Source organism: Bison bison, unplaced genomic scaffold (assembly GCF_000754665.1).
Source record: "Bison bison bison isolate TAMUID 2011002044 unplaced genomic scaffold, Bison_UMD1.0 scf7180017864280, whole genome shotgun sequence".
Lineage (NCBI taxonomy): Eukaryota > Metazoa > Chordata > Mammalia > Artiodactyla > Bovidae > Bison > Bison bison.
The window spans coordinates 1,738,525-1,752,588 of NW_011494852.1; the positions used below are offsets into that span (position 1 = coordinate 1,738,525).

At 57.5% G+C, this 14,064-nt stretch overlaps 1 protein-coding gene across 1 annotated transcript in view; it reads right to left on the reverse strand.

Moving 5' to 3' along the window:
* The window catches only part of CEBPA (CCAAT/enhancer binding protein (C/EBP), alpha), a 46,767-nt gene that overhangs the window by 17,112 nt on the left and 15,591 nt on the right, over window positions 1–14,064 (reverse strand). Inside the window, 3 exon segments of the mRNA XM_010849281.1 lie at window positions 9,640–9,673; window positions 9,771–9,925; window positions 11,501–11,593. Of these exon segments, the coding sequence (XP_010847583.1) occupies window positions 9,640–9,673; window positions 9,771–9,925; window positions 11,501–11,593 (282 nt within the window).

Consider the following 14,064-nt stretch of genomic DNA (forward strand, 5'->3'; position numbering starts at 1 on the left):
CCTCCACCAGGTCTCGGCCTGCCCCTTTCGCAGCCTCTGTACCTTCGCTAAAGCTGTTCCCTCCACCCTCGATGCTTTTCCCTGCTCCTTTCCCCCTAGCAAATTTCTACCTGTATGTTAAGACTTAGCCTGGGCATCCCCCACCACCCCCAACCCCGCCAGGAGCCTTCTCTGCACTCCAGGCCAGGTCCCCTGCCCTTCCTCTGAACCTCCAGCTACACCGTCTCCATGCCCTGCCGTGTGTGTCCCTTGAGAGCAGGCCTTGGGTGTCAGACCAGCCCTGTGCCCGACTCGGAATTTGTAAGCCCTCAGTTCCTTAAAGGAAAAAGGAAAAGAAAAGTAGGGAGGGGCAAGCTGTAAACCCCCAAGTGCTCACTGCAATTGCCTGAGGGAGGAAGCTTCACCCCATGGAACAGAGAGGGAAACTGAGAGCTGGGCACAGAGCTGGCCTGCCCATAGCCCGTCGGATGGAGGGTGGACAGTCTGGGCAGTGAGCAGCAAACCTTTTTGGTAAAAGGTCAGATGGGAAATCTTTTAGGCTCTGTGGGCCGTTCGGTTCCTATTCTGCTGCCGCTGCAGGGCAAGAGCAGCCACAGATGGGGTGTTCGTGAAAGGGTGTGCTGCGCTTCAATAAAATTTTCTTTATGCATTTCGCATCATGTTCATATGTCACAGAATATGAGTTTTCTGTTGATTTTTTCCTACGTTTTAAAAAGTGTAAAAATAATTCACTCACAGACTATATTATGGGTTGGGATCAGTGGAAGACTGATCCAGGGTCCAGGGTGAGAACCAAGCCTCCCCACTCTGAGACTGACCTAGTCAGTGGTCCCCAGGGGCCCCCGCTCAAACATGGTGTGTGCTCAACAACTGGAGGGCCAAACGAATGAGGGAGCTAACTAACCAACTAACCAGTTAACTAAGCCCTTAGCTTCTGGGTTCAGAGTAACCCCCTTCCTGAGTCTGGGCTTCATTAGACCTGACGGATCCCTTGTCCTCTGACCTGTCCCACTGACCTCTTGCCCAATCCTCATCTTTCTGACCTCTGACCAGGCCTCTCATCCACCTTCAAGCTGCCCAAGATGGTGGAGAGAAGCCTAGCAAGTGCCCAGAAGCTTCTAATGGACACTCAGCACTGCCAGGCCAAGGGAGCTGCATGGCAGAGGAGGGCAGGGAGGCTATGTGTGTGGGTGAGGGGTTTGGGGCTGAGAGGGGGTTCTGGCTGCACCTGGGGGTGGGGCGGGGTTGTCTGGGCAGGCAGGGGACACATTCCAAAGGTTCCGGGAGTAGGACCTGCCAGAGTGTACCACCACAGTAAACCCAGGGGAGCTGATTCGAGGGGCGCCTCACCCACTCGGCTGGGCCCGCCCGTGGGGTGTGAGCGAGCCTCCTGTAAGCCTGCCTCCACACCTGACACGAGGCCCCCCCTATCCCACACTCCTGAGTTTGGGTTCAGGATTGCCCTGTGCCCCTCACTCATTCACTCAACAATCATCGGCACGCCTCCCACCAACTACCTGCCAGACAGATCCCCTTCGGTTTTCAAGGTTCTTACTTCATGGGGCTGACAATCCAGCAGAGGAGACAGATACGGACAAGTGAGGCCACGGACAGGGCCATTCCTGGGATTCTAGCCCAGTGGGGGCATGGCCAGTGTGTCCCTGGACAGAGACTGGGGGTTACTTCAGGAAGGGGTCCCTGGGGTGGGAGGCAGCAGAGCCTGAACCTGAGTGAGGAGAAGGGCCAGCCGAGCAGAGACCCAGAGGGAACCCCGGGGCAGGAGCAAGCTGCTTTAGAGACAGCCCAGAGAGATGGGCAGAGTAACAAGTATGGGGACAGGGAGGCGGCCTTGCCACCCTGAACCCAACAGGACGCTGTGGGGAGGAGGGCAGCAGATACAAGGGCCTGGAGCACCTTTGGGGGGCCAGGCCAGGAACAGGACCAGACTGACATTTGCAAAGACCCCTGGACAGCTGCTGAGGGTGGGACCTGCAGGGGAAGACACCTGTCCTGAGGTGCATGGGGGGGCTAGTGTGTGGATAGGACTCTGGGCTCTGGGGGGTCAGGGCTGGGTCTCGCGGTCTTGCGCTGGAGCAGGCGCAGAAGGCTGGGAGGGACGTGGGCGGTGGGCAGGCCCCGAGACTCCTGCTCTTGGCCTGGCTCTGGCGTTGGCTTGGCGTGTGGCCGCCAGGGAGCCTTGTGTAGGCATGTCCCAGGGCTGCCCGCCCGCTGCTCCGGAGACAGAAACCGTGGGCAAGATCTCAGTGCTGTGGAGTGAGCCGGGTGGTGGGTGGCAGGGGCCTCCCTGGGCCCGGAAGCCAGCCCAGAGGACAGAGAGCTTCTCCACCGTCACCCAGCTGTTGTCTGTCTGTCCAGCCAGTCCACGTTGAGAGTTCACTGCCAGGCACGGCCCTGTCCCAGGGTCTGTCTAGCTAGGCAGGCCTGCAGGAAGCCAGCATCTGGTCTGATGAGAGAGCCATCAGCATCTGATGGGTGCCCCTCCCACGAAAGGGTGGTGGGCACCTCCAGCCCCAGTCTGGTCCCGGCTGCCTCTCCTCCTCCCTGTCCCTGTTTCTGCAGAGGTGCCAGGATGTTCCGGGCGGTATCTGCCCCCTAAAACAGAACCCTGAGTGAGATTCAGGTACTCGATCCTGGTCTCAGACTTCCTAGGCTGCCAGCAGCAGGCTCCTGGGCGCCGTGTGGCTAGCGGCTTCAAGCGAGGGCACCAAACAGGGTGAAGGCCACCGGGCAAGCAGAATGGAGCGGGGTGGTCTGGGTCTGTGGGTGTGTGTGGGAGCTTGGGGACCGGAAGGCCTGGGCATGTGTGTGCATCTGTGTGTACATGTGTGACTCTGAGTGTGCGTGGGTGTGTGGGTGTGAACGACGAGGAGGTATGGGTGTGTCTGTACAGTGTGTGCCTGTGTGTGCGTGGTGTCTTCATGTGTACGGGTAACTGAGCGCATGAGGAGGATCTGCGTGCACCTGTGTGCATATCTCTGTGAGTGTGTGTGTGGTCCGCACTCCTGGGGCTGGCGTGGCTCGAACCGTGTCCCCTGGCCTGTTTCCCTTCTCCCCCACCCTCCTTCTCAGCGAGTGTTGACTCAGGGAGGGACGGGCAGCCTTGGTTCAGGATTTCCTGGTTGGGCAGAAGTGGTGTCTCAAAAAGGGAACAATTGTATCCTGAAGTGGACGCTGAAGGGTCTGGGCTGGCTGTGCTCCTTGGGGCCGAAGGCCGTCTGGGCTGAGCTTCCAGAGGCGGCTACAGAAAAGCTTTGCCTGGAGCGGGCCTGGAGGACTTGCCCTAAAGCCCTTCCCGATGCTCTGCACATGCTCAGGGGGCCACACAGGCTGGGGCTCTGGGCCTGGGTGCCCCCTTTACATCCTGGAGGGGAGGGCACGGCCAGAGGGAAGGGGGACCTCCAGTGCCCCCAGGAACCCGCTGTCCCAGGGGCCCCACCCGGTGAAGCCAGGACGTCTGTCTGGTTCCCTGCCCATTTCTCCCTCCACAGGCCCCATCCACCACAGCCTCCAGAGATAAAACCGAAAATCTTCCAAGGCTGATGGTCCCAATCTAGGAGGGAGTAAAAAGTCTCAGGAGAGCTCTGCCTCTTGGGGGCTCCTTCTGAAGCGTTGCCTCTCTTGGGGGGACCAGGAGCTTTGACCCCTCCATCATTCCTGAGAAAGGCAGAGTCCTGGGCTGTGGACTTACTGAGTCAGCCCCTGGGTTCAACAAGGTCCCCTCCTTCCAAGGTGGGGACTGGGGGTGCTGATCTGCCCCGCCACGCCCCATCACTCTAGTCCCCCTGTGAAACCTGTATCTAGGGTTGGATGAGGGCAAGGCTGCCTGGGGTTGGGGTTGGGGAGGGCATGATAAGATCCTGAGGGAGTGGGCTCTGGGAGGGAGGCTGGGCTGAGGCTAGAGAGATGGGCGGCCAGCCCTGGCCCCTCAGGCTCCCTTCTCCAGCCCCGTAGGAGAGCTTAATCTGCAGGACAAAGCGGGGATTTGCAGCCCCAAAGCCGCTAATTTGGCCTCTGTCAGCACCTGCTCTGTAGGGAGGGAGGAAGCGTCCCCAGCGCTCAGGGAACTGCCTGTCCTGGCTCCTTTAGGATGGTCGGGTAAGACTGGGACTTCAGCTATCCTGGCTCAGGGTCCCCACAAGTGACGACCCCTTTGGGGGTCCCCAGAGCACCTTCAGTCCACCCCCCATCCCGCCGTGACCTCAGGCCTCTGGTGCCTGTTCCCCCACAGATACTAGCACCACGGCTCTCCCCTGCCAGAAAAACAGGCCTCCCTCTGGCCAGAGTTGGGAAGGAGGGTGTCTGAGTGGCTGGGGGTGCCTTTGGAAGCCGAGGGAAGGAGAGTGCTTCGGGGACCCTCTTGGATGGGGTGACCCGGGGCGTGGTTCCGGGCCTCTGGTCTCTGGCCTCCACCACACCGGACAGCCACAAGCCGGGTGGCCGTTAATAATTAACCCCGGGCTCGGGCCTTGACCTCGTGGGCCTCTGAGTAAACAGGCCTTTCTGGCCAAGCGTCCTCAACCTGCTGCAGCCCACTGGGCCCATCATGGCCTCTCCGCCCCTTGACCTCTTCTGGCCTCATGGTCCAGGCCTCCCTCCCCCTCCCAGCTGCGGGCTGCGGCAGTGGTTAGTGGTCTGGATGTCTGGGTCTCTCTGACCCCCACACCGATCTGCCTACCATCTCTTCCTGCCCCAGCACTCAATCTCTCAGCACCTTTCCCTGCTGCTCCTGGCCTTTGAGGTGGAGGGCCTCTTCTTGGACTAGGGTTTGCTGACGGACGTCTTGGCCCTGGCCTCAGCCCCCTGCATCAGCACTGCCAGGGCTCGTTGAGCTTGGAACCCCCAGCACAACCTGGGGGTTCAGTGCTAACCTTCTGTGACGTGATGCTTGTGGACACTGACATTCAGGACCCACATCCCAGGTCTGACCGGTTGATCTGGGATGGACACCCCAGGCCAATAAGTCAGACTCTCTCTCCCAGGCACACAGCAAGCAGCTTGGGCTGCATTGAACGCTCCTGTGTAGACAGTTAGGATCACCTGTCAAAAGGCTCATGTTCTAGCTCCGGCTCTGCCCTAACTGACGGTGTGACCCTGACCCTCTGGGCCTCAGTTTCCCCATATGCACTGCAAGCAATGGCATACCAATCCCAGACTTGCCAGCCCCAGGATTTTAGACTGCATCCTGGCTTGGAGTGAGACCCAGGACAGGAATATTTCATGTCCCTCCCTGCCCCAGATCCTCACTGATGGATACAGTCATCTGAGCCCCGGTGTCCCTGGCTGCCAGCGTCGACTTCCTTCCTCTAGGGCTGTTCTGGGGAACCAGCTCTCTCCCGCTCTCCGACCACGTGGTTCAGGCAGGGCTGCCCCAGTCTTGGCCTCCGGAAGTTGGTCACGTGCCCTGGACTTGCCCAATGGGTGTCAGCCCTGAGACTTCTGTTGAAAATACTGGGAAAAATCATTTTCTTTTCCCTAGGTGGCAAAGCAGGGAATGTGAGCCTGGAGGCTGTCCTGCTGGGAGCCTGTGTGTTGAGGGTGGGGGTGGGTGTGTGGGGGTGGGTGTGGAGGAGCACAGTGGGAAGTAGGGCTGGGAGAGAGACGTGGATTTGCACAGCTGAGAACCAGCTGTGCCTGAAGTCAGTACCATCCTGGGCTTTTTCATCACAGGAGCTGATGAATTTCCTTTCTGCTCACAGCAATGCAAATCGGGTTTCTTCCCCAATTTGCACATTCTCACACCTGACTCAGACCATGCAGAGAAGATGCCACAAACACACACTAGCTGCAAATATACATGCTGCTAAACTTCTGCATAGAAAAAGTGAATGAAGACGAGGGCCAATGAGGGAACCAGCCTGGCTGTAGCCAGGGCTTTGAGGGAGGAATTAGCATGAAGGAAGGGCCAGACCAGGTTAGTGACAGAGAGCTTGGTACCCTGGGGTCTTGGGAGCCACTGGAGGTTCTGGGTGAGGAGATGATGGGCAAATGGGTGAGGCTAACTGGCTGGAGCTCACCAACAAGGGGACGAATATGAACATTTGTGCCTGATGTCTGTGTGGAAGCATACACACACACACACACATGCACACACTGATCCTTGCATGCAGCAAACACTCTGTGGCCCACTCTGGGAGTCCTTGAGTCTCTGTCCATTGCAGAGGCCTGGAGCTGACTCTGCACCTGAGTCAGTCAGAGGCCTCTGGTCCGCCTCCACCTGGGGCTGCGTGGCTCCTGGGAGCCCAAGGACCTCTTGTGTAGGGGGAACCCAAGGAGAAGGGACTGCCTCCTCTGCGCCCCTCTCAGGGCAAGTGAGACACCTGGGTGGGCCTCTGGAGGGGCAGAGACTCAGCCCCACCAAGGAGGCTGAACTCAGAGAGAGGCCTTGTCCTGGCGCTTAGGCTGTCCCCAAGACTCTGGGCAGGTGAGTGTCTTAGAGGCAGAGGGCTTCAGACACATGGTACACACCATACACATACACCACATACATGCCTATGACAGACACCGCACATGGATGACACACTCACAGATGGCCATCTAGTGTGAGCCTTGCAGGGCAGGCGGAGGTGTGGGGCTCTGTGGAAGGGAGCAAGGACTATAAACAGGGAGACCCACCTCCAAGGCTCCTGCCTGACCCCTGGGCCCTGGCCTGGAGAAAATCTCCTTACTAGAGCTGGGACTCCTGGATTGGGGACCTCCTCTTTAAGCTGCTCCTCTGATACTCTTTTTCTGTTCCTTTTCCTTCCCCTACCTTAGTCTTGGCCTATTTCAGCCCCTTCCCCATTTTTGTCTCTCCTCTTCTGTCTCCCAGGGGGGCACCCAGAGGAGGAACCAAGCCTAGAACTTGGGCTCAGGCCCCTCGGCCACTCCACCCAGCTCTCATCTTCATGCTGCTCCCTGCCCTGCTCCCTTGCTCCAGCCAGAGCATCTTGCCCTTTGTCCTGGAACTGCCAGCACCCGTTGGGGCCACTAGCCTGGCCTCCTCCCCCAGCCTCTGCAGCCCCTGCTCCTCCCCCAGGAGGTTGGCCAGCGGGCTGGACCGTGGGGAGGCCGCAGAGCCTGGACACGTGTCCTGGCCCCAGGCAGAAGCCGAGCGCTGGCCACAGAGCCACACTGGCCAGGCCCAGCTCTGTCCCCTGAGGCTCCCTGAGCAAGTGGAGGGCAAGGCTCCTGCCTAGGCAGTGGACCCCCCACTCCACTCCAGGTTGGGAAACTGAGCCCAGCTGGTGAAACAAGATGTGTGGTGACCCCCAGCAGAATCGAGGTCAGCCAGCGATGGCCCTGTTGCCCCTCTCAGTGGGATCTCAGGGAAGAGCTTTTCCTGGAAGGGGCAGTGAGAAAGAAGGACCCTCTCTCAGCTGTGGATCTTTCCAGGTTGGGAGCTGACTAGCGGATCTCCTTCGGGAGGATAGGGAGGAGCATCTTCCAGCCTGGGCAGTCACTGTCCTGGAGGCCCTTATTGTGATCAGTGCTGTCATTCAGTCCAGAGACTGCTGGCACCCACCGCCAGGAAGCCCACCTGGGCTGAATCAGAAGTGGGAGGACCCCAGATCAACTGGCCTTCTTCCTTACTAAGCACCTGGACCAGGATTTGTCCTCATCATGTTCGTTAGGCTAGAAGTTGCAGGAACAGGGCTGGGCCCTCTGCTCTGGGAAGATCTTAGCAGTCATCTCCCATTCTTGGGCCTCAAGAATGGGCTGGTCACTCAGAGCCGGGGCTGCATTGGAGATGCCCCGACCTGACATCTCAGAATCCAGGGCAAGGCCCAGCTTCTGATCACTGATGGGCTGGAGTTTGAGCAGGACCCTAGCTGGGAAGCCCTCAGTCCTGGCTGGCCCCGGAGCTGCAGGTTGCTATGGCAGATGAGCCTGGAAAATGTCAGGAGATACCAGCAGCTGGAGGAAGGGCAGGTGGGGGTGGTGATCAGTGTCTACTATGGCTGCCTGGGTTTGCATCTGACTCTGCTTTCCCATCCAGGAGTGGGTTGTGCCTATATAACACTGCTGCCTGGCACAAACTTAGCCTTCAATCCATGGAGCCATTAGTTCTGTTCAGGTCAACATGCTCAGAGGGCTGGAAAATTCGTCATTTCTGCAGACCTGGCCAAGACCTGTCTCCAGGCAAAGGGAAAAACTCCTGACTAGATCTCTTCTTTCGGGCCCCAGTGTCCTCAAGGCACAAACAAGCAGTTGTGTATATACACACACACACTCATACACACACACACACACACACACACACCTAGCTTCACTCCCCAGGACCCAACCACCTGCTGGAAAACCAAAAGCTGCTTTTTCAAAATAATGATTAAGAATCAGCATTGACTATTCAAATCGAAACTCCCTAAGCCCCTCTCTGGGGTATCAGCTCCTCTGGAGCCTGTGGGTAAAAACTCTTACCATAGTGGAAAAAGTAGTCTGCCGAAACGGAAATCTTCCTCAATTTAGCTGAGTCATTTTCTTGTGGTTAAGGAAGTCCAGGTCGCCTCTGGCCCTTCCCCTGATGCTCAGGGCCCAGTCAGCCTGGACGACCCCAGTCCACACTCCCCCCATGCCTGCCCCTGGTTAACCCCAGGGTCTTCTCTGCTGAACCCTTGACGGTAAGACACTCCAGCCCCCTGCTGCTTCCCACGGCTGCTTCCTGCTCTTGGGTGGGGACCCAGAGCCCTGGAGAACTATGAACTCTGGTGGCACCCCAGTGTGGACTGTGGGCTACAATGGATGAGAAGCGGGCAGCTCTTGGGGGGAGTGTACTCTGGGTGCACTCTGGCCCACAGTCGTGGGCCCCAAGGAGGCTTGCTGCAGAGGGTGGGGAATGAGTGGCTCTGTCTCGTCCTGAATCTGAGGAGCCTGAGCCCATGGGCTGAGTTGCTCGGCCCAAGAGTGGCGGGTTCCTGCCCGGCTTGGGCTACAGGTTCAATGGAAGCTCAGGCTGGTGGGTGTCCCTGCCTGGCTACAGGCTGCTGCCCATCCTTTGGAGACCCTTAGGAAGCTTCCAGAGGCCACCCTCTGGGAAGATCAGGAAGGTGTGGGTGGCCACCCGAGTGCTGTGTGGAGGGCCTTGAATGCGCTAGTTGCCCGGCAAAGACGGGAGGCTGGCTCTCGGGGTGGGTGTTCTCTAGGTATATCTGTGCCACACCAGAAACCAGGGGCCTTCCACCCAGCCCTGCCCTTCCGACCCTGGTGCACTTCCTCGGCTATCTGGGAGTCAGCAGGAACCATGAGGCTGCCCACTCGTCTGCCCTCAGGTTTTCCTCAGCTGACAAGGGTCACGTGCTGTCTGGGGCTCTGTTTCCTGCCTGAGACATGGAGATACCGATGCCCACGGCTCAAGGTCATTGGGAAATTAAAGGAATGGCAGAGGAAGAGGGAGCCGGGAGGCCGAGCCCCAGGGTGCCTGTGGGGTAATGGAAAGCCCTGATGTACCTGGGGGAACAGAGGGCCCCCGTGCTTCAGTTTTGGGGCCTCGGGGGCAGTCAGGCTCAGCACCACTCTTTGCTGGCCGAGGGAGGAGCCATGCAGCAGAGAGGGCTGGGCGAGTCCCAGCTGGGTGTCTGAGATCACCTGGGAGTAACCCTTGGCCTAGAGATTCGGGAAGGGGAGGAACCAGCCAGACCTTACCTGCGTCCCGGGAACTCTGGAGAGGGGCCCAGGCCTGGAGATATAGCAGGGCTTGTAGTGGGTGTTGGGGCCCACAGGGGACCCCAAACCAGAAGGATCGGGGCACTGCAGCAGATGCCAGGGAGGCCCACCTCCCTGGAGGGCCCCTCGGCCCATCTCCATGCCCAGCAGACATTCTCTGGCCTGGACCTGGGGGCCATGTTGCCCAGAGTCACCCCACACCCACTTGGACCGGATGCTCCCGAGGCTCTGGCAGCCAGTGTTTGGGAAATTAGGTGAGGGGGGTCTGGGACGGGGGTGAAGAAGGGAACAATTTATGTCTAAAAGTCATCTTGAAATTTTCAACATATTTTTTTATTTTTCAAAACAAAAGCTCTACACGTGGTTGGCGGGGGGGATGGGGGTTGAACCTAGCTTTGTGGGAAATGAGTCAGATGGCCATAAAATGTGTTTTTCTGAGCCGAGGGGATTATTTTACATCTTGTGGCATGAAGACACTGAGAGGAAGCCCTCCTCCTGGTCCCTGGCGGGGCTTCCCGTGCGCCAGCCTGGGCCGCAGCGCCCCCTCCCTTCCTGAGCTGGGGGCTCTCACCCTCCCAGAGGAGATGAGTGCCGTGCCCCTTCTGACGCCCTCCTTCTCATCCCCTAGGCCTCAGCCTCTCCCTCCCTGACCTCACGGCCCATTCTCTTTGGCAGGAGGGAGGCTGGGAACGGGGTGGCCTCATGGTGGGTACCGGTTTCACCGTGTACAGTCAGAGAATCTGGTTGAAGTCCAGTGGACCTCCAGAGCCTCCTACCCCCTCATCCCTTGGACAGGCTGGTGTGGGACCATCCTCAGAGCAGCCGCAGAACTTACAAAAGCACCTGCAGGTCACTGGTGCTCAATGAAAAAGACCTTCCTTCCCCACCATCGAGCAGCATCGAAGTGACAAGATGCATGAGGGGCAACCCGTTCCTTTGGAAGTTCTTAAGGCCAGAAGGACAGCAGTCCTCTCCTAACTCCCCACATAGTCAGCGTCCCCACCTACCACTGTGCTCCTCTGGCCTCCCCCAACTCTGGTCCCAGGACTGGAAGCAGAATTCCTGCCCAAGGGTTGGAGGTCTCAGAAAGGCTTGTTGTTGCTGTGGTTACGTCGCTCAGTCCTGTCCGACTCTTTGTGACCCCATGGACTGTAGCTCGCCAGGCTCCTCAATCCACGGGATTCTCCAGGCAAGAAGACTGGAGTGGGTTGCTATTTCCTTCTCCAGGGGATCTTCCTGACCCAGGGATTGAACCCATGTGTCTCCTGCCTTGGATGGTGGATTCTTTACCACTGAGCCACCTGGGAAGCCCTCAGAAAGGCTGCTGCTGCTGCTAAGTCGCTTCAGTCGTGTCCGACTCTGTGCGACCCCATAGACGGCAGCCCACCAGGCTCCCCCGTCCCTGGGATTCTCCAGGCAAGAACACTGGAGTGGGTTGCCATTTCCTTCTCCAATGCATGAAAGTGAAAAGTGAAAGTGAAGTCGCCCAGTCGTGTCCGACTCTTAGCGACCCCATGGACTGCAGCCTCCCAGGCTCCTCCATCCATGGGATTTTCCAGGCAAGAGGACTGGAGTGGGGTGCCATTCAGAAAGGCTAGGATCAAGGTATTCCAGGTCGGGAAGATCCCCTGGAGAAGGGCTGGGATCCCTTCTCATGGCAACCCACTGCAGTATTCTTGCTTGGAGAATCCCTTGGACAGAGGAGGCTGGTGAGCTATAGTCCATGGAGTTGCAGAGTCAGATATGACTGACTAACCCATGGGGGAATGGGACCGGGTGGCTCCAGAGGACTCAGGTTACAGCTTCCAATCCCAGGTAGGTGTTGAGTGGGAGCAGGTACCTTGCAGCCCCGCCTCCACTAGAGTCACAGATCTCATGGATGGCCTGGGGCCCAGAGGATCTGTGCTGCCTATGGGAAGAGGCTGCTGGCAGCCTGAGGTGGGGCAGAAGTCAGGAGTGGATCTGGGGCCCGAGTCACAACAGCTGATGCCAGAACCCACCCCCCACCCCCAGCTTCCACTCCCAGGGAAGGTGAATTTGCCTTTTGATTGGAAGCAAGGAGTCACTCATGGGCTCTGTTCTCCCAGGGACAACAGGGCAGTGGGCATGAGCTGTTTTGCCTGCCTCATTTTCTCTCATTCCAAACCCCTGGATTTTCCTTGGAGCACCTCCTGCTCTCCCACTCTCAGTCCATGCAGTGTGAGTGGAGCTGACCCCCTCCCAAAGGGTCTGTGGCAGGCGTCAGAACACGACTCAGGATTGGCCAGTTAGGGTCGTCCATCTTCCTGGAGATAGTAGCTGGTTCAGTGAGGAGCCTATGGTCCAAGAGAACCCAATTCTAGGACTTTTGACAGAACTAATAAAAAAATCAAAGTTCTCTTCTGGGTTGCTGGGTGTCTGTTTAGAGGTTTCGGGTCACTGGGGACTTCTTAAGGCAAACTGAAGGCAGCATGAAGGATGGCAAATCAGGAGATGCGGTGAGACAGGACTCTTGATGACCCAATCCGGCTGCTGGATCCAGCTGTGCCTGAAGACACATCTGGCCAAGGTTTCTCTTCCTCATTGGCTCCATGCCTGGCACAGAGGCAGGATTTGGGGTGAGAGGTGCCAGTATCAAATGGTCCTTTCTGCTTAGACCACTCAAGCTAGGGTTCTGTGAGCATTTGTAAGCCTGTTACCTAGAGCTAAGGACCAGCCTGGAGTGAGGGCCCTGTCAGAGCAAACCGCACATGTCCAGGCTCACTGACCATAGAAACGTAGGTATGTGGGTGAAAGGGGAGTCAAGGGCAAGCCATATTACAAGTGGCTCCCCATGGAAACCTCCTCAGGGTCAAATTTGGGAGCAGACCTCATGGAAAGTAGCTTAGGATTTTCCAGTGATTACATGTAGAAAACTAACCATCAGGATACTCCTTTGGCTTCATCTTTCCCTCTGTCCAATGGGCGCCTCCAGTTGTCGAGGGCACCGAGGGTGGAGAGTTAGTTCCTTTTGTTAGAAGTGTGTCACCGTTTCTAACAGTGGAATGTAAACTCCATGAGGGCAGGTCTGCCAAGTGGGGCTCAGTGCTGTGCCCCAGAGCCGAGGAGGACAACTCGGTAAACATTTGGTGAATGAAGGAAAAAGCTTGGATTCTGTCCCTCCCCTGCTTGAAATCCTCTGATGGCTTCCCATGGCCATTAAAATATGAAAAACCTAGATTTCTTTGCTCTGTCCTGTAAGGAAGAGCATGTCATTTCTTGAATAAGCAGGGACACTTTGTGAGTCAAGGGGGTGGTATAAACAATTGTGCTAGAACAGCAGCTGGGATGTGGGGCAGCTCCACTCCAAAGCTACTAGCGGGCTGGTCTCTGCCTGGCTCTCCGGCTTCATCTTCTGCCCCTTCCCCCTCCCCACCACCATCCCAACTCACAGGCCTTTCCCTGGACCTTTGCTCTGCTCCTCTACTTCTCAGAGGAGAAGTCCTCTGAGCGCCTGGATCTTTCTCATCACTTTGGTGTCCCCTGAACACTGCCTCCTCAGGGGTAGGGGGGCCTTCCCTGACCACTCATCTCCACCCAGGCAACCTCTGCTAAGAGGTTGGGTTTCATCTTTTTCTCCTTGCCCTCGGCTCTCTGCCCTCAGCACAGAGGCTGACGGGGAGGGGTGGGAATGAACCCACGATGTTCGATGTTCGGGAGCACAGTTCTCGGCATCTGTCAACCTCTGAGTGGAGGTTGGTGCTCCAAGCACACATCTCCAAAGTGAAAGTGAAGAGAGGGAGCTTCAGCTTGGGAGGGAGGCGGGCAAGCGGGAAGTGGAGAAGAGGGAGGAAGAGAGCAGGGAGCGGGGTCAGGATTCTTCCAGAACTAAGCTCAGCAGTAGGCCCATCACATTCACCCCAGAAATCAGATGCACTCTGACCCTAGCCACTCGGACACTTCTTTTAAGAAGTGTCTGGAACCTGAATGTGACTGCGGATTGGAAAGCAACATCTTTGGAGCTCCCAGCGGCCGGATGGAAAACACCAGAAATGTTTATGATTTTCCTAATTACTTCTGTCCTCTCTGATATGGGGGCTCTATAAAATTGTCACAGCCGTGGTTGTCACTGGGCTCTGGCTCTCCCTGGATGCACACGGGTGTTTGTTTACGGAATGCAGATGGCGGCGGGGCCTTCATGTGGCTCTGACACCACCCTTTTGGCTGCCACGAGGGATTGGCCCTTCTCCAGGATTGCCAGACAGATTTGCCTCTCCAGATTCTTTAAAGCGAAAAAACCTGAGTCTTGGTGGTCACTCAAGGGTCCTTGGCAGAAAACCAAACTCAACCTTGCTACTTCCAGTAGAGGGATGTTAACAATGGGGGACCATTGGCGGGGTGTGATCCAGGTTGAAGAAATTAAGGAGGCCCCCAGGCCACAGCAGC